The sequence below is a fragment of the Diplotaxodon limnothrissa genome, linkage group LG5 (assembly GCF_057381915.1).
Source record: "Diplotaxodon limnothrissa isolate DT_005_m linkage group LG5, D_limnothrissa_male_GT1.1, whole genome shotgun sequence".
Lineage (NCBI taxonomy): Eukaryota > Metazoa > Chordata > Actinopteri > Cichliformes > Cichlidae > Diplotaxodon > Diplotaxodon limnothrissa.
Window position 1 is genome coordinate 24,061,272 of NC_140600.1, and position 21,061 is coordinate 24,082,332.

At 40.1% G+C, this 21,061-nt stretch overlaps 1 protein-coding gene across 1 annotated transcript; it reads right to left on the minus strand.

Moving 5' to 3' along the window:
* Nucleotides 1-4,331: 4,331 nt before the first annotated feature.
* Nucleotides 4,332-12,221, minus strand: park7 (parkinson protein 7). Its single transcript, XM_085354306.1, has 6 exons — nucleotides 12,038-12,221; nucleotides 11,428-11,529; nucleotides 11,227-11,286; nucleotides 7,614-7,683; nucleotides 5,167-5,253; nucleotides 4,332-4,788 (listed from the first exon to the last, which is right to left on the minus strand). Exons 1-6 carry the CDS (start codon nucleotides 12,125-12,127, stop codon nucleotides 4,628-4,630), a joined length of 570 nt encoding a protein of 189 aa, XP_085210432.1. The 5' UTR covers nucleotides 12,128-12,221; the 3' UTR covers nucleotides 4,332-4,627.
* Between the last annotated feature and the right edge of the window lie 8,840 nt (nucleotides 12,222-21,061).

The following is a 21,061-nucleotide window of genomic DNA, read 5'->3' on the forward strand; positions in this document are numbered from 1 at the left end:
AGATTACCCAATTTAAATCAGGTTTTTGATTGCTGTTTAAAAAAAAAACATTCAGTCCTCTGCAATTGGGATCAGTTACCTTGTCTTCTTGCTGGCTGAGGGGAATAAACTGCCTGGTTTATCGCTCTCATTAGCAATACTTTATGTGCACAGAAGATGTAGTGAGGGCTGCAGAGATACATAAATCAGCTGTTCCGTCTGGGCCTAAGTGGATGCATTTTCAGCAAATGGATAATGCGATGTTAACAGAGGGATCTGTGCAACAACACACAACTGATGCATAACTAGCAGGACAACATAGGACTGCACCATCAGACCTTTTCCGTATGTTTGCTCACCATAGATACAGCACACAAAAGGAATATTTAATTGACCAAACACACTGTGTGAACTAATAATGTTCCTGTTGTAGTTCAAAATCCTCTTTTGTACATTGGGTCAGGCCCATTTACTTCTGCTAACTGTATCTGACATAACGATAAGCAGAAAAACAAGGCACCAAGGATTGATGCCATGCTGGAAAAGCTTACATAGGGGCTGTTCATATAACAATATATATCGGATGACGATATAAAAACGTCTATCGTTTCATTTTACGCAATCGTTTGTTTCATGGTGTCGCAAAATAAACTGTTTACGGCAATATTTTTTCATCGTTTTGATGGTCACTGTAGTGGCTATATTAATTTCTTAAAGTTCTCTCTTTCTCTTATATTTAATATAACCACACTACTGACGGACAAGCGCCTGTTTTTATGGGTTGTGGTTAGCAACAACGATGGTAAAACCATCGCATGTCCGCTTGTTTATTTTCCACATAAACTTTTCACAATAAAGCTCAAGATCCTGTTGAGAATTTTCAAAATAAACGGAATCACGTGAAAAAGTATGCAGAGTATTGACGGATGAGAAGCAAAAAAAGAGTCGTCAGGTGCTAAAAAATAAACCTTAGACTCAAACGTTAGAACAGGCGTTTCCCCGCAGCACGCCGTGTAATAAATACTCACAAAGAAAACGGTGGCCGTTACAACTTATGTCTAAAAATGTGTAGTTTCATGCATCGGTTAAAACACTGAACTCCAGCTACATGACGCCCAGCTGGAAACACTAAACCTATCCGAGATTCACAGAATTTACAGAAAATATTACATTTTTTGTGATTTATATCGTTATCGGGACGATAGATGTTTTATATCGGGATATGAGATTTTGGTCATATCGCACAGCCCTAGCTTACATGTATATTTATTACGATTAAAAGCTTATATGCTGATCCCTACTCAGAACTGAAACTTTTGTTTAAGGAAACACTAATTACATAAGAGTCGTAAGCTGAATTTTAAACTTCTGAGTTCAATCTTCTATCAACCTTTGATTATTAAGAAGAAAAAAAGCTCGAGAGTCCGGATTATCAACGAAACGACCTCTTCAAACATCATACATGTACTTCACATTTATAGATACCAACTCAGTAAATTTTCTAAATCATGTCAGTTGCAAACAAATCCCCGCTGAGTAAACAACTGGGACAAAAATGTTGCTATAAACAATCTTATATTCTTTTGAATATAATGAAAAAAATACGCCAAAATAGCAGAATACTATGTAGCTTTTTTTATTTCTTTGCAATAGAATTTTATGCAGACTTGTGCACATTTAAGTAGCCGTAACTTAATATAAAATGCACATTTTATTCAAAACTTTTACCCATTCTGTCCCAAATTGTACAATTACAAACAACTATTGTTTAGATTCCCCATTACGTTCAGTGTCTGAGTCAGACCTATCCATTTATCGCTTATGACCTTAAAAATTGTGGTTGTCTGATGAAACCATGATTGCTTGAAAATTGCCTATTACCTTTTGAAACACATCTGTAAAAACAACTCAGGCAAGCAAATTCAGTCTGTGCGAGCAGGGGAGCTAATCAGGAGATGCAAAGTGTAGCATTCTAATTGCATCATTAGCTAAACCAATGACTCAGTCACAGAGACTTCAGACTCACCCTACCCCCATCCTGCCCTCCTCTGCCCCATCCAGAAATAGGGAGTCAAGCCTGAAGCTCTTTACTGTACCACTGCTCAAGCAGAATAATTCTAACATGTTTTGTGCAAGAGCGCAAAATGTTAACGTTCCATAAATACCCCACTGAAAAACACAGAAAATTAATGAGAATGTGCTATACAGTTTATGAGGAAGATGCCATTTAAGCAGCAATGTTCATCTTCCAGGGAGTGGTAAGGATTAATTGACATTAATTGGTTTATTATGAAACACTGAAATAAAACCAATTCGATCAGGCAGACAATAGAATGATGACGTCTAAACACAATGAGAATAGTCATCTAAAATGATTAAAAAAAAAAAACTTTTGGAAACCGTAACCAGCAAGAGATTATCTCTAAATAAATGTTAGTCAGTGAAAAAAAAGAAAGAAAAAAAATCCTCAAACTCCACAGGAAGTTGCAATGGTCAGTCAATCATGGACAGACATTGTTTACATGGTTGGCCCCTGTTGTTATTCAACAGTCGGGCAGGAAATCCAAATTGTGGGCTTATTTCGGTTGGGTAAATAGCTCCAAGAAGGTGATATATAAGCTCTAAAACCAAACTTCAGCCTGTGGTCTGCAGACCTCAAACACAGCTTATGACCTCAAATATGTAAGAAACCTAACATTAACCACTTAGCAACACAGCTCACTAACAGAAAATAACTGAAAAATGCAGAAAAATGTTAACACTGTCTCTTTTGCCTCAAACTAATGTCACCAAAAAAAACATTTTAAAGTAATCAATACGTTAAACATGCAATTAGTAGTCAGCGAGTGAAATCATTTCTCATGGGGAGCCTCACACAAACACTCCTTTTTTTGATGATGTTGATTTTCATTTGATTTTAACAGTTGTTTCTCTTGATGCACAATACCGGGAAGGAAGCCTCAGTGTCACCCTAACTTTTGTTTGGTTGTATAATAAAAGCCCATTAGATCTGCTTTTAAATGTTGATGATCTCTGACTGCTCTGCTGCGGATATGCATGGAATTACTAAGAATTCGCTAAGAATCACTGCTGCTTGAAAGTGGTGTAAAAGGGAGTTTCCCTACAACTGAGCATGGAGTCTATGGAATTATAACTTGCTGTGTATTTCCTGGTTATGTAAACTGAATAAGATGGAGATGACACCTCTGGATTGCACTTTTTTTTAAGAAATACCATGAATGTGTAATCCTGACAGGGCGTCTCTGTCAGTAAGGATCTCTGGTGAAGCAAACTCATGCTGCAAAATGCTGTAGTTTGTATAGTCATACCAATAAGTGGCAACATCAGTATCGATGGAACTTTGATTTAGAGCTCATTAAATTTCCTGTAGTCATATTTAGTTGGATCACAAGTCATGTACAACCTGGCCTGTGCCGCATTGCATTAGCTACAGTAAGCGTATGCAGCAGTCTTGACTGCGGCGGCTGCTGCTGAGGATGGAGGGCTTCTGGAGCTGACGTCTCCATGTCAGGTCACATCTGCAGAACGATCTCACAGTGTAAAGATACGTCGTTCTTCCTGTTTCAGTTCAACGCATCCCTGCACAGTGAGCAAGCAGTGGACGCGTTACCTCGGGCAAACGTTACTCTGCCCGGCCAATTTGAGACGGTGATGTCAATCCATTATGGCTTTATAGATCGCCGCGAACTTGAGGCTCACCACTCACCACACTCAGCAGGCTAATCACGGCTAACAAAGTGAGTCCTAGTTGCAAACACCCACTCTTTAAATGATGTAACCTTTGTCCGGTATGCTGCTGTGTAATTAACGTGCCGGAGAAATCTTAATTTCGACACCCGCGGTGGCTAGTTAACGTGATTAATGTGGTGTAAACTGCGTTTATATTCTTAAATAAAATATTACAGTTACAAAGCACATTCCCGGAGAACGTTATGGTTAACAGGAGTCGGAATAACCCGCAAAACACTTGAAAGAAAACCCAAACGCTCCTACCTTAGGCGAAATCCTCCTCTTCCTTTTTGACTGTATGAAGACCCTCCGGATTTTGTTGCTCTGACACAGCTACCACGCGCTACATCAAAGCCCCGCCCTATCGGCTGCGGCCGAGAAACCATTCGCCGTTTAAAACACAACTGCATTTAGGTCCACGTTTCTCATTGGCCAGAGTGCCTGTCAATCAATTCGGATTCCGCTTCCCGCGTTCTAACCAGCGCTCACAATACATTACATTATGCAGCCTATATTTAGGTGTCAACATGCACTGCAGGCATGTGAAATCTACAGAGTGACCTCCAGTATTAATAAACAATGGAATAACAAGAGCAGAGATTCATCACACTTGTCCTTTAATGACAGGCATTGCCATACAGCAGTCAAAATAACAGGGAAGCAGTTAGTGGAAATTAGCTACAATATAACAGTGATTATTATCCATATTGTTTCAGTGTCATTGGCAACTTATGAAAGGCAGAGGAAGACGATAACCTTTCGCAACAGAATGTTTTCTCAATAGCAAGTCCTGAATCTCGATGCCAGCTATAATGGATTAGCAGTCTCAGCACTGTCAGACTTTTATAGGGGGGAGGGGCTGTGTTGTTTGCAGTCTTGCAAGAAAACATAGCTACAGTCAGTCTTTCATAATAAGAGGAGTCTTGATTTGAGCTGCAACCTCAGCCCCCATAAGTTCCTCTACAATCGTCAGGGCAAACTCAAAACTCGTTCCTGGCCCACGGCTGGTGATGTAATGTCCATCCTTCTGTACTCGAGCCTCTGAATATTTATAGTGGTCTAAAAAAAGAAAGAGCAACACCATAAGGATTATGACAATATGACAGCTTTGAGCTACAAACCGAAAGTCACACATGTCATGATGTTACAGTGAACTATGAGAATGTAGACATGGTCACAATTTCAGCCATTTCTAGTATGTTCTGTCAAATTCTTGTATTGCTTTTCACCTCTGAGTGGTGTGCTCTTCTACTGCAGAGTGACACGATTCTCTATAGGCAAGAAAGCGCTAGTATAGCACCATCTGCTGCCCTTTACAAATACACACACCTCCTCCTGTTCTCTTCTGAGTTTCAGCACTAAATATCAAAAGCCTTTAGCAGTACATGAAGTCACAGGTTTCTGTTTTTGTTGTTTTTGGGTTTGTTTGTTTTTTACCTCCAGCCATCATCTTCTCCTTCATGGCAGGATGTGTAGTCACTGTGCTGCCGAAGCCAATGCCATGTGCCAGAAGAGCAGTGGGACCTGCAGAAGGGCAAAGCTGTGTAAGGTTCATTTAACAGCTTCCTGTTAGAAAGTGACACTAAAGAGCGTGTTCAGCTGCTTGTGTCGGTCTTCGTTTTCATCTTTATGCAGTTCAAAGAACTCAGAGTCAAGAGTAAACTAAGCAAAAGGCTGCATCCTCAAACCGGCCCTTTCAAACTCAATGGAAAATGTTTACAGCAACAAGAAAATGCAAATACACAACATGATGCATTTTACCTTATGGATTTCAGTTGCTAAATCAATGACAGACTTGCAAAGTATGCGATTATAACACTGTGTCCCAAAGGTATCCTTAACTGTACCATTTTTCTAAGTATATCTACATATAGTATATGGTTTCAGCCTCTCGCCAAAGACTTTGAGCCACATTGAGAAGAGAGGTAGGAGAAAGAAAGACATTGACTGCTGCTGCATTAACTTTGGTAATGCCCTACCACTGCAGTGAGCTCATCCAAAAACTGTTAATAAATAGAAAGTTATTGATTATGCTCCTTGGCTGCCTTCCCATGCAGTCTAAAGATTGCACTTCTCCCTGGCACAACAGCAGTCTGCCAGTTAGAGCCAAGCTACTCCTGTTACACACAGTCCCCACCCAGAGGACAGCAGTCTGTGTCTCAGAAGGTCTCTCTCTCCCAGGAACCGCAAGGCAGAGAAAAGTGTGAGGATTATGATGGCTGTTTTATAAATTGTGTATTTATATTTGGGGACCTCTCTTACATCCATGTGTCACTTATTAGCTCAAAATAGAAGTATATATATAAGATACATTTGTCCTGTTTCTTTTGTTTGGTGCATTATTACTCCAATTTTCAATCAAGTCTTTTTTTTATTTTTATTAATTAACTTTTTTTCATGTGTCAGGATAATAACTGGCAGTTTCATTAAACTGTATATTCCTGTGAGGATTTCAGTCATTTCTAGGACACCCTTCAATCCACTTTGCCGCATTGGTCCCCTGTTCCCGTTCGAATTGTCCTTCCTGCATCCTTTCATCTGTCAAAGAAAATGTCACCTCTTCTGGGTGCACTTGGGGGACACTTCTTAATCAAAACCTCACCCTTTGTGAATGGGGTTTGCAAATTTCCATAAATTAATGGAGCAGGATATTTATAATTGGTGTATATTTTTCAAGATCTGGACGAGATGCATCCTCTTTTTAGGCTAAATCCACTTACTAAAATGTTCAGAAATGACGTGTGAACCTACCAAACCTCCATCATTTCCTAATCCCATTTGCCAGTACAAAACTAACTTGATGAACCTAAAACCAGAGTATCTTTGTAGATGAGAATTTTTTTATTATTAATTTTTGTCGTCAACTGTTTTGATATATTTTGGAAAAGTGTGCGCATTATTATTTTTTTGTTCAACTACACCATAGCACAATGATCACATTTATGACCACAACATCTTACAAACCCTGCAATCAGTATGTGTCTGTATGTATCTGTTTCCATCACTCTTGAACCTTCCTTGGCTCCTCCAACAACAACAACACTTTCTTTTTGCCATGTAAAAATGCCAAAGTTAAGGCCATTACAAAATGAGCGTGATGCCAAAAGACAACAAAATTCAACATTTTTCAGAAGCAAATTTGCAAATACTTCATCCTCAAAAAACACACTGTGAAAAAACTGAGGTCAGCGTCAACCGATGATAAGCTGTTCCCGATGTTTCTAAATAAGAAAAGTAAGAAACCGATACTGGTTTCATCCACTTCTCAATACAAGTCAGCAGCAGGGAGAATTTCATGGTTTGACCCAGAGCAGCGTTTAACTGCATGTCTGAGGTAAAATCATCTTATTTCACTATTTCCATATCATTGTGTATTCAATACCAGTGGACATTTTGAGCTGTGTTTGCATTTGTTTACAAATGCATTGTTCTGATTAATCATATCAGTTTATTCACACACAAAAATTGGAAGAAATCTTATGGAAGAAAATAAATGCTGCAAATTTAGCCAGCCAAATTACACGGTCCATATAAACAGCTGTATTAAGAATACATGAGTCTGAAGAATATTTTTAATGCACAAAATATGTGCACGAATTGCATAATCCGCAATTTAAGAAGAATTCTCTCTTTGCCTTTTTTGGATTGAGGCGTTTTCCTTATGGAAAACAGCTTTTAAATGTTAAGATTAGACTTTAAACCAATCAATCTAAAGGCAGCACCAGTCTGTGTGATCAACATTTAATTTTTATTGATTATCTAAAGTAAAACATTTGCTTATTGCCTGTTGAAGCTTTAACCCACAGAGAGTGACCTCAACTCAAGGTTGGTCCTGTGTAATTATGTAATTATGACTTTGTTGTTGTTGTTTCCACAAACTGTACCTGCACAGATGGCTGCAATCAGGCCTTTTCTGCCATCTTGATCTTTCAGCACCTCCTTCACAGCAGGAGACTGCAAGAGAGAGTAAAAACCAGATGCACAGTGAGTCATTTGCAGTCCATGTGGTTCCACTGAGTATATGCTGACTTTATTATAATCACTGAGATAAGCTGACAATATTTAAAAAACACTCGACACACACAGAGCTACCCAGCAAAAATAAAAACGAATAATATAATGCACCCATCAGATAAATATGACTCGTATATCAAAACTCATATTGTGCATTAAATTTCTTTTTTTTTAAAAAGACAGAATCTGTCAATTTCTTGGCCATTTTCTCATCAAATTCTAAAGCCTAAAATGTGTGTGTGTTGTTGTTGTTTTTTTAAATATAAAATCACTTAAAAGAAGAAAAACACAATCGCAACAAATTCCTATCTTGACTCAAGGCTTATTCATCTTCCATTTATCCAATCTACAGAGCTATTTTTGCTTTTCATGATTACAGAGAGGCTGTAGCTGATCCCACCACACACTGGACAGATATCTAAAATCTGAACCAGAGCATAAATTCAATAGACTCGTCCATTAAAAATCCTTGATATAGTGTAAACTAATGTGGTTATTTACCATATTATTTATACAATACAAATACAAAATCTTGTAATATATGCTTCACTGAGTATTTACAAGAACAGTAAAAATATGGATCTCTTTAATCTATTTAAATCTATTTCATTGGCACATTGGACAAGCAGTTAATACAAAAAAAACCAAATTCTTCTGATATAACAATATAAATGCAAACACCAACTGATGCTCTCCACATCCAGCTGGATGGGATAACATGAAACCTGAACACATCTGAAACACACATGGTTCAGTTCATACTATACAAGATCGATGAAGGCCAGCGTATTACACGGATGAGTATTCAGGAGGAAAAAATTGCCATTTCATCACAGAATGACAACAATCTCTAACAGAATTCAGGAAACATAAGTAATGCAGCTCACTGTGAGTTACATTACTTGTCTTTAGTGACTTACAAAAAAGGACACTAGTGACATTTCTGATGATACAGAAAAAAAAAACATTTTATTGATGTCGACAGCTCAAAGGCAGCAGCATTTATAAGTATAAGTAACTCAAGGGCATTTCCCATCCTCCTTTTCTGGTGACCTAATCTGAAGTGTGATTCTACTGAAACAAGGTGCCAGCAGCAGCAACATTATAGTGCAACAGCAGTAACACACCATGAGTCAATTATAAGCACAAATGTAGCCTCGGTACTGTTTTCTCTGGAAATTTTAAGTAAAGTTTAATATGCCTGCTTCACACTTTAGTTTCACAACAACTACCTTAGCCATGAAACTCTTCAAGAGCTCTACAATACTGTCACATAATCAAACTGAAGAATACTTCTGCCTGGGCTTTTCCACCACATAACCACATCAGTAAATTCCAATCAACGTTTTCTCTTCCTGTCATATGAAGCGCAGTTAGTGATGCTTGGTTGAGTCATTAATTTACTTTTGAGTCACAACATCACCTGGTATATACCACACTGGAGTGGTTAAGTGGTGAAACATGCTTATTGTTTCCACCTTTGGGGGGAACAAAATTCTTTGTGCATATTTTCTAAAGTATTGAGCTTTTTTGAAGGTTACTTTTTGAAGTGAGCTTTTTTTTTTTTTTTGAAAAAGTTCCCTTTTTAGGAATTAAATCTTCATTAGCGGCTGACATGGGGCTCCTGCTCTCAGAAAATGCCTAGTCTTTCTGACGTGTATGCTATGGAACACAAAGGCATGGCATTGCTAATAGCACTGATGTCATGCTTTGACGCTGACATAACTCACATAAAATTTACACTAGTGTTATTGCAGATGATATGATATGGCACAGCCCTGCCATGTTCTGGAGACATTTTTGATGCTGGTATGGAGATGCATGGCCTAAGTGCAACCAATTTCTCAATGGTGTGACTAAAAAAAATCCTAGGTCGCAATAGTGCAACCAGCCGTTCAAGTAAAAAAGAAACATCTCCGCAACTGTGAAAGTCTCCGTGTGGTCAACAACAGATACACGTTATGCCCATATGGTGGTCTAAACCAATCAGAGATAGTCAAGGGTGGGACCCCTCTGATTGGCCGTGGTAAAGATATTCCTGTAGGCCTACGTGTGTATGTTTGAAAGTGCAGGCGGATAGAGAGACGTGAGTAGCCTAGGTCTGATAGAAGTAGTAGATGTAGCTGTGGGTAATGAGAAAAGATGAAAAGAACGATTGAAAACTTTCTTGTTAAGCTAAGGCCTGATCCATTCGAAACTGATAGCCAGTGCTCTGACAAAGAGCCATCAACCTCTCAGGTTGTGTCTAACACTGGTCTGGAGATGGCATCAGATAATGAGCCACATATGAGCGACTCTGAGCCAGAGCCCACTGAAAGTCAAAGGGGGAAAGTGTATAGATTTCGAAGAGAATGGCTTGACCAGTTTCCCTGACTAAGATACAGTAAGGCTGACAACATGATGCACTGCATTTACTGTGGTGTAGTGGCGGGCCCTGCATTTACTTGGTATCAGATCAATACCAGAATTTGCAGTATAACAGAACACTACTCTGTGTTGAATGAGAGAAGAAGTTGGCAGGACAATTCCTAGCCACTTTTCTACATGTGAGTCACTTCCTTGTTTGCACACATTTTTGTTGCCACCTCTTGTGAACATCAGGTAGACCTTTTAAATAATATCCTAAATATCCTTCAAACTGTGAGTCAGTACTAGGCTTGCTGTGTGCTCATTCTAAACGCCGTGTGTGTTAGTTCCCCTGTTCCCCAATTAGCGTCTAACCGGCAAAAATAATCGTCCTACCGCTGCCAAATATTTGCAATTTTAGTAAAAAAATGTTATTGTGATACTATGAAAACAAGATAACATTTCTTGCACATGCATATAGCTAAAAAGAAGCAACAGCATTTCTTTGGATACAATTATCGATTTACAAATCTAGAATGGTCCCAATACTGGAATTTTGGCACCGCAGCAGAGAACTTAAATCCACGAAGGTGGTGATATCAATATGAAACTTAATCTGACAAGGTGGTATTAACTGAGGACCCAAGTGTGTGAGCTAACAGAAAGAGCGTATGCGTTTAACAGTGGATTTATACATGTGCATTAAATCTATGCCATAAGTACGCAGTGACCTGAAAGAATGTACAAAGAACTTGAAAAACCCAAGGGGAAAATATGTTTGCCTATGAAAAAAAACAATAACAACAACATAACAAGATTTTACTTGTTTCTTTTGTCACTGGCACCACATATAAAACACCAGGACACAATCACAAGACAATAAAACACATGATGCACCACACACAAGCAGAACCATTTGTGTAGGTTACATCATAGACTATACAGAAGATTCAGTTTAGACATCTTAATCAAACATAAGACTGATGAACCTTTAGAAACAAATTGTTTCACACTTTTCACTGTCAGTTATTTAGTCCTAATGTTTAGGCAAATTCAAGCATTTTAACTTGTTTTTAATTCTTAAGTCATTTCCAAAAAAAAATTTAACTGTAAAAACTGACCCTCTCCCCATCTCACCTCTGCCAGATTCTGGGCTCCTGGCATTCCTCCTGGTAGCAGGACCACATCATAAGGGCCCTAGAGGGGGGGGGGGGAGAACCATCAACACTAACATTTTTCCAATAATAAAGACATACAAGCATATAATATAAGCATTGTAAATAACGCTTTTTTCCCCCTTCTTGTATGTAATGTTAGCAGGTAGTTGCTGAGCCTCACCTGTTTCCTCGCCTCCTCCAGACTGGCATCAGGACAAATGACAACGTTTCTGCTACACTGGACTGGTTCTTTGCCCGTAAGACCAGCTACCGTCACTGCTATCTACATGTATGGGCAGTAAAAGAAAAAAACAACAACAACAGTGCATCATTATCCTGATGGTTCAATGTGGCATTTTGTCTTCACTGGCTGACGTAGACTTTTATTTTGAAAGATATCAAATGGCGGAGATGTGCAACGACGCTGGACTTTGACATTTAACTTGGCCTCTGTCTGCACTCACTAGTAAGGTTATGAGTCCGTCAACCATTAGCAGACAACCCCAAAATAGCTGACTGAACACTTAGCTTATGCGCTTAAATAACCTGGAATATGCAAAGGGGAAAAATTGCTAAGTTAGATCGACAGTGTTAGCAAGCGTTAACTTTAGCACATGATAAGTGCGTATGTAACCCTTATCAAGATATCAGGCTGTTATAACAGTCTTCACAGGCTGATATCTTAACAATGCTGCCACCAATACTGTTGTGAGTCGACTGAAGCGGGGTCTAATTTTTATGGCCGCTAACAGGCTAATTTGCTAAATGCTAACATATAGCATGTTACAAACCCCAGCTCTGCGCATAATATCCACGGGAATAACAGTTTCCATCTCCTCTGCGCCTTTAGACAGGATTACTAACGCCCTCTTTCCTGCCATGTTAGCTTGCAGCTCTGTACTGCTAGGTGCAAAGACGCTAACTTCTGTTTCCAACTTCCAGAAGCAACCTGCACGCGCTGCGAGTTTGACAGGAGGGTTGCCAGACTGCGCGACACTATCCCCCTTCCTAGACTGCGGTCCGTGCCTATTCTACTCGCACCTGCAAGTATGTGAATTAAAAAAGTAAAGTAGTTACTTTTGAAAATAGATTCTTTTATTGTTAGTAGGATTTTGCAAACAAATATATTTTGCACAAGAACAGGACCTGCATAGCATGTCACTGTACCACTCCAGCGCATAACAGCAGGGTGCAAGACGCCAGCAGACAGGGCATACATAACAAAGAGGCTGGCATAGTGTACAGGAACATCTGTGCTCAGTATGGCCTGCAAGTCCTGAGGTCGAAATGCTGTACGCCCCCTCGAGTGGTTGAGAATGAGCAAGTTGAGATCCTGTGGGACTTCTAGATACAGATGGACAAACTAGTGATGGACATAACCAATCGGACATAGTCGCGGTAGACAAGCAGAGGGAGACATCTGTAGTGAAAGATGTAGCCGTAGCAAGATAGATCTCAATTCTCATCCCTATTTATTGTTGCATCATTTTTGCAGGGCAAGTCAGTGAAACCTTAAAATCAATGATGGATGGAGCTCTTGGAAAGCATGATGACCGGGAGATCAGATCACTGGCGAGTGTTTGTTCTTTGCCCCTACTATCTTAGTGCAGTAATGCTTCCTTTCAAAGTGCTTCCGGTGGCTCATAACATCCGATCACAGTAAGCCAAGATCACACAGCTTATCCAACAAATCATCATTCCAGCTGCTTGTTATACTATTTCTATGCCTTGGCAGGGTCTGATGGTCTCTACTATGCTGATTTAAGCCAGATTTGAAACACAAGTATTTATATCTCAAGGCTGTTTAACAAAAACAGCATTGTCTTCTGCTGCAGCTGTATCTAATGGTGTTTAATAACAGCCAATGCACTCTTTCTTCCAGTAGGTGGAAGCATTAACCAAAGATTCAAGAAGGATGTAGAAGAATGTATGAGAAAGAATCAATGCAACACTAAACTTTTTTTTAAGAAAATGTCTCATTAGTTCAGTTAATGTCAGGCTCATTGCAGATTAAAACGAGCAGCTCAACAGGTCAATTAACTAAAGTAATGAATTGTTTTAAAAAACATCTCCAGGCATGAGGTCTCAAAAGTCACAAAGTTCTTCAAGATCTGCCTGAGAACTTATTTCTGCACTAAACTCTTAAGACAGTTATGGAATCATATTCCAGTGTAAATCCTAGACCTAATGTCTGGGGCTTTAGTGTGCAGGCACACATCCTAGTTAATGTGCCTCTGTGCATTCTGCTGCTGAGATTCACTTTCGTATTTGTGAGACAAACTAGAGCCCAGTGAAACGGCGGATTAGACAAAAGCGTAGGGGGTGCTGGCAGCAGGTTGTTTATTGCGTGCCTGTGAGTGAATTCAAGAAGCAGCGGTGATTACCAACATATGCAGCTGGGGATCAACTGAACCAGGCCCACGGTGGCACTCGAGCTAATTTCCATACATTAATTCACTTATGTACATTTACTAATTCCCATCAGCATGCAATCATAAAGTGCATGATGACACCAAGGAAATGTTTCAGAGTGACTTGTGACGCAGTTGTAAGTATGACGCTGAAAACAAAGGGTCTGACTAACAACAGATGCACAGAATTATACAACTGTTTGTACGTATTTTTCATCTGAAAACAAAGCACAGGAAAGAGTAAAATGAGATTATAGTGCGAGGTTGACCACTTTCCCTTGGCGTCAAACTTTAAACTTTAACTTTAAACTACTAAAACCATTACTTCATACCAAAACCATTGATCGCCTGGGTAGTCTGATAAAGATTAATGGCATGCTTGTTTGACCTGCATTGTTATCCAAAACTACCAGAAACTAAAAAACGAGCTGAACTGTGATGCTGACACGTTCATTAGTATAAGCTTATTCTTTTCATATGCTTATACACTGTCCTTCCAATACCAATACAAGAAACAAGGAGAACATGGCCAACTTTTAATAAAGTTAGAGCGGCCAGCTTTTTAGCTAATTTTATCATCTCTAATAGGTTTCTATGGGAAGTTAATAAATTGGTGTTTTCACTGGACTTTTTTTTGATTAACTAACATAACTAACATGCATGCTTGCATGCTACTGAAACATTGAGGCTGTAAGTCAAAGCATATATAGTTTGCTGGAAATTAATAAAAAAAATATGCACAGAGTCACACATTTGGCATATCATTCCCGGTGTATGGTATATTTCTATATTCTGCCTTTTGTGAAATATCAAATTGGCCCGTGGTTTAAAAGCAAGACTCATCAATGGATTCTTTGGCATGTTATTATGTCTCTGGTGCTCCCTTGTGCCTGCATCACCAGGCCCTGCTCTGCTCTGCTTTATCTGGCCCTTCACAGAGGTCTGCTCGAAAACCTGAAGGGCTTCTGGAATCAAACCTCCGGGGAGACGAGAATACAGAAACATTTTTTTTTTCATAAGACGGGTACAGAGCAAAAAGAAAATCCTCAAACTGAAATGAGGGAATTCCACAAATTACCGTTTGTCGCAAAGTAATCCTGTTACTATTGCAAAGAATATGAAACGGTGTAAACATGGAAATAAACTGCTAATATGGATGTAGCTTACAAGCAGGGGCTCTGTTCAGTTGAGATATACAGCAGCAGACCCTGTTTCAGATCACCAGTAAGGGAGAGTGCCACAAAATTCAAAGTGGTTACAGAAAATTTGCTTCTATAGGAAAGAGATTTACATTTTCAGATGTTTTTCTTTATTTTTTCTTTGAATGATTACATTTCATCTTCTTTTGGTCCAAACCTTTGCTAACTGGTTATTCTTCATACTGATCTACTGGTAACATTTAGGGCTTGCATTGCTGCCCTGCCAGTAAACACATGAATATTAGAAGCACTTTATCTTCCCATCTGTGAAAAGGCTTATATCTCTTTTGCACATTTTTAGCCACTGAGCAGGACGGAGTGATTGACAAGCATATAATCTTGATTGCATCTTGATGCTATTACCTTACGCTCCCAAGTGCTCAGGTGACAGCTGGGGGACAGTGGGGAGATCCAGGGGAAAAGGTGACATTGAATTTTTTGCACCTGTGTCTGCAGTCGTCCGCCAAGTACGGACACAAGATGGCGCCAGTTGAGTGAGTTCAACTTTGTGTGGGGTCATGCAATAGCGTGGACATTGGTGTCTGAATACTGACAATCTGAGCATATAATGAAAAAACAACAACAAAATTTTGGTTTGTAAGGATGCAACAAAGGCAGTCAAATAATTAAAAGTTGTAAATTGAGGAAATATATACGTCGTATACAGATATACGTCGCAACATTCATTAAACAATTTGTGTTAAATGCTTTAGAATTATTCAAAATGAGATTCCTCCAAATCCAATGCATGACAAATTGTTTTGAACCACAGAGGCAGTATTATAAATTAAGGCAGCACATTAATGTGTTGTTTAGATTATTGGGTGTGTGTAACAACATGGACCAGAATTGCCTCACAGTCATTTCTGGTTGCAGTAATCTGCCTATCCTCAAATTATGCCCCTATCCAAGGAGGAGGAGAAAGATGGGGGGTGTATTTGAGGACTTTCTTTTTTCCTTTATTCTCCACTCTCTGTCTCAGAGAGTACCAGTCTGTTTTGCTCTCAGCTTGCCTCTATTAGATGTCTTAATGCTGTACAGTGTGGCCTATCTTCAAACAGGAATGCTGATGATACTGGCCCTGCAGCGGTGCTTCCCCCCAGCCTCAGCCCCGGCCTGCTCCTCTGCACAGAGGGCAATAAAGACACAAGGAGGATTAGTGTTGTGTGCCTAACAAAGTGGTTGCCAGAGAGTGAGAGGGCCATGCCCATGGGCGCAACCACAACCCTGCTCAGATCCACTCGGCGCTGTCGAGGTCCCCCCCCGCTTGTGCTTCCCTAAGGTCCGCACTCTCTCAGGGAGCTCTGTGGATGTGTGATAGACTCTGTGTGGGTGAAGTCGTGTTGATGCTAAAGAAGCAGAGGACGCAGCAAGATAATCCATGGCTTAAGCAGTGCTGTAGTAACTTTTCCCCCTTATACAAGGGAACATATGTGCAAACAGTTAAATATAATTCAATCACATATTCACGGTGAGCATCTTTTCACTAAACACTTTCCCATATTGAGCGAAAGTTCCAACTTACTAGTAGGCGTTAAACCCCCCCACACACACGATCGTGTACTTTATCCTAAATGTCCACTGCAAGGACAGTGCGCTGGTTCTCTGTGTTGATTTATCCTACTCACCATCCGGTGGAAAACAAGGTTTAATACAGATCATGCAGGCTTAAGGCCTTACTTTCTGTTTATGGATATCTCTTTCACTATAACCAGCGCTTATACAAATGGAACACCATATAATTGTACAAGTCTGACAAACAGAGGGCCTGTGGTCTTGTAAATGTTGTCACATTAGATAGGAGTGTTACATCTGACATTACTGTGAAGGTGCATGTCTGCAGGCCGGCAAAGACGGTAGCCTCTGGTTTGATGGAGAGCCGTGTACAGGACAGGACAGGTGAACCAAACAGCTGCTACCCCCATTTTTCCCTTAAAAACCCCAGCGTGACAGATCAGGCCATGGCTCTCACACATAACGGCCCACTTTTCACACGGTAGCTGTCTCAGGCCACGTTACACACGTCTTTTAGATGGTCCATTTTGTGCGTTGGGTAATGAAATTTACGCTGGAGACCCCCGAATATGCAGACATATGGTGTCTATTAATGCTCCTCTCTCCCTTTTCAGCTGTAGCCCTCTGCCCAGCACTATGGTCTGTTCCCGCCTGTCTGTTTTGGGTCCTCTTCACTTCTCAAGCTGTTTGCCTTTTACCTCTGTCACGCCAGCCAGGATTCACACAGCAGTATGTACTGCTGCGTATGAAAGAAAGGCCGCGTTCTGTTAATACTTGGCTAAGTTTACATGTTCATTCACACTTGATTATGGGGGAATCCCCGAGTTAAGAATTGTTCCAGTATGTCAGAGAGGCACAATAAGGAAAAGGCTGTCCCTTTAAACCCTAAATAACACAATGTGTTTAATATTTAAGAACATATGTACATAAAAAAAAATGCTCAGGACTGATTTTATAGGGAGAAATGGAACAAAACAGATTATAAAATAAATATATGATTTTCAGAATATTTTGTAACTTTTCACAATTCAGTGGACGCTATCACGGCTCGATTACTGTGCTCATATCTGAATGTGGAATTACTCATATACATATGTGGTGTACTTAGAGCTGAGCATAATTCATAGTGCAGCAAATTTACCAAAAAAATCATATTCTGTCCAGTTTTTTCCTCTTCAGGCCCCTGAATTGATGGCCGCGGTAAGCTTCATTCTTTGAATGTTGTGTGGAAGCCAAAACTGATGGTAAAAAATCCCTTTTCCATTAGTTGGTAATGGAACTGGATACTCAATGGTCTCCCTCTGCAAAGTATTATTCTGTTAAAAAAGCATGCAGGTGTAGTCTATTTTTACCTGCATAAGCCTTTATAGATTAACACAGTTTACCAGTCCCTGCTCGGCTTTCGGTACACCACCCTAACTCTGAAATTAACCGGATTCCGCTCACTTAATCCCCCACTTTTATATAAATGCATACCACATTATTTGACTTAATGTCTGAGACGTTTCCAAACAATTTTCCTATAAAAGTTCTTCGAATTGGTATAAAAACATTCCCACGAAAATGATGGATTCTTTATTGTTATTGAAGGGGATATTTGCAGCAAGCAGTGTAATTTTTCTGGGTTTTGGAGGAGACAAACTATAAATCCTATGAGATCTCAATTATGTCTGTTTTTTTCCCCCTCACCATTCCCACACTTTTGATTTCCACTTTAAAAGGAGAATGATATATCCCTATGATTGGAAATGTTCAATGCACTTCTGGAAGTGGGTGCACTGTCCTGTGCAGATAAGGTTGCGAATGCAAGATCTGTTTCTCTGAAATAGAAGCCTGACAAACAGTGCTGTCTCTCCCAGACACAGTGGGAGAGGAGTGCGCTCAGATGGAAGTCTTTGAGACCAGGCTTTTTAATATCGGCGCCTCTGTAACATCAGTAAGGTGACATTTCGGCAGCACCATCAAGATCCAACAGTGGCCATGCTGCTTCGACAATCAATTATCCATGCATAACATCCCACCAGTGTGTGCGACATGAATCAGTCCTGGACCAGGCTTCTCCTCCGCCTTGATTCTCAAGAAAAGAGAGACCTTTCATTCGACCCTTAAGTAAGGCAGAAATGCTCTGAGTGTTGATAAGAGAGTGAAGAGAGGAAAGTCATGAAAAAAACAGGCAAATCAGGACTGATATTTATTTGCATTATCTTGAAAGGAGCTCAGATTGGTTTCATTCCAGTGACTGTGAATTGTGATCCAGAGAGCACAATGAGCATCTCCAAGCAGGAGCCAACGTTATGATTGAACGGGCAGAATACATTCTTTGTAGTGCTTGGTGGACTACAGGCAAGAATGCATAATATCTGTTGCCCAAGGAGAAGGAAATACATTTCACAGCGCATATTGCTCGTATCAGGTTTGAGACCAGTTTAGTTGTTATATGATTGTTATCAACGCAGTGGCTGTACATAATTTACTTCCACAAATAACTGACACGAATGACATGTCCTCAGCAGACTGATTTTTTTCCCTCCAGCTTTTGGCCTTCTTCTGCTCGCAACAGGCTATTTAGGATACAGCAGGAGTCGGAGACATTAAAGAGAGAGAGACTGATTCTCGTGCATCAGAAAACTGTTTGACCAAAACTTTCTGCCATGGTAACGTTAAGTATTAAATATGAAAGTTCAAAATGCTCTTTGCAAAAACACCGACTTATGTTATGGCACTTGGCTCGACATCATAAAGTATATCTTGATCTAATCAGATCGTATATCATATTACAGATGCAGCCTACATACGACATGTGTGATAACTGTGTTAAGTATAAGACTTTGTGCACTAAAACCTCACACTAACTGAAATCAGAGTCTGAGGTCCCGTCTGGCACAGACATCTACTCCCTGAACCCAGAAGCTTTCTCCAGTGTTTGACAAACAGCACCATTCCCCCGCTCGCCTTCATTTCCATCTGTATGCTATCACTTGGCTGTCAGCGGCTGGATTGGCCTGTAGTTTGCAGGATGAAAGGCAGAGAGATCCTGTTGAGTGAATAATCTTGCCAGTTTACAGAGGAGAGGAGAGTGGATGTCAACTTGACAGACTGTGAGTAGCACACAGATTTGGGATTCATGGGCAATCCCATAGTCCCTTTAAGTCTGGACGTGTGAATGTGAAATCAATAGTACATCCATACAACAGTTTGTTTGCTGGACCCTGAAAACCTTTGTTATGAAAATAAGAGTCATGGATCTTTACCTTGTGGATTGAGGACACAAAAAAAGGGACTATAAACATGGGATTTCAGCATGAAAATCTTGAAAACACCCCCCCCCCCACTGTTTTTTTACTGTAAGTGAAGGCATGCACTATTCAAATGCATCTATTTATAAACACAATGAAATTTTAAAACATGAAAGCAGAGATCGGGCGCACACTTTGGTTAATACGAAATCTCTTTTGTGTCTTTGTGTAAAATTTCCGATTATATTCCCCGTGAACGGGTTGGTTTTAATTACCATATTCACCTGTGATTATTTAAATGAAAAGTGTCACATCCTGTAGGTAAAGATCACCTTTCGAGACATCTCACGAGAACTGTATATACTCCACATACAAACCGCTTCATCCTCAGACACTGTGTCACCATGACCTGCATCATAGGAGGAATTCAATAGATTTCAATGGCACCTTTATAGTCATATGCATGTGCAGTGTGTACATATAACATAGCTGTCTGGGTTGGCAGTGCCATCATGCCCTGCTGTTTATTTGATATGCAAAGGAGTGCTGTGGAGCAGCTCCACGGTCTTTGCTAAAGTACTTTACTCCTCACATAACCCAAAGTGGCAGCAGCAGCATCAGGATGAGCTCCAAGAGCGAGGTGGCTCCCTCTCAGTAATTTATAATGCACTTAACTCCTCTACCCTGTTGATTGTCTGCATTACCAAGAATCAAGCACGAGGCAAAACAAATAAAAAATGCCACTTTTTATTCTGGTTTAACGGCATCAAAAGCACAAGTCTTTTATTACGTTCCTGTTCATTCAATCAGGGTCTGTGTGCAACAGAAACCCGGGATTACACTGGCGAAGGGGAAAAAAGCCCACTTCAAACTGCTTCCATAAACACCATCAAAGAGCAGCTCCTTAAAAAGCCTGGGTGAAACAGAGTGAAGCGGAGGGAAAAATAAACATAAAATGTGTCAGTTAAAGTGTGTTTAAAATCTAGAAAGTTTGGAAAATGCCCAGAAAATATCGTTATTGAAAACACTTTTCGCGCTGATAGATTGTTGAGAAACAGGCGCTGCAGGGAGTCCAGCCACACCCTTCGTGCCATATGGACACAACGCTGTCTTCCCAGAGTTCTGTGCTGCCACTCTAAACCTGCATCGTATGGAAGAAGGGGGAGGGTATTATTAAATGTGGAGGGCCTGCAGGTAGCTCCCAGGATCAGACACAGGGAGAGCGAGAGGGGGTTGTTTGGCTTAAGTGTTTTTTATTAGGGTAGATGGAGACCTAAACTCCATAACAAAGCTCCCAGACAGGGGCCCACTTTCCCTTCTCACTCCAAACAGGCCCATATCAAAACACCGGCCCCTCACAGACATGCCCCACAAATATGGCATGTTCTCTTTTTTCACGTGGCTCAGCTTTCTCCCTGTCAAAATACAAATGGTCTGTGATGGAATTCAGCAAT

What these genes read in the sequence shown, in the direction of transcription:
- park7 (XM_085354306.1), bottom strand. Translation starts at nt 12,127, where the DNA reads ATGGCAGGAAAGAGGGCGTTAGTAATCCTGTCTAAAGGCGCAGAGGAG. An exon ending in ATATTATGCGCAGAGCTGGG is followed by an intron (nt 11,530 to 12,037) that starts GTTTGTAACATG and finishes CCATACATGTAG; the next exon opens with ATAGCAGTGACGGTAGCTGG. An exon ending in GATTGCAGCCATCTGTGCAG is followed by an intron (nt 5,254 to 7,613) that starts GTACAGTTTGTG and finishes GCCCTTCTGCAG; the next exon opens with GTCCCACTGCTCTTCTGGCA.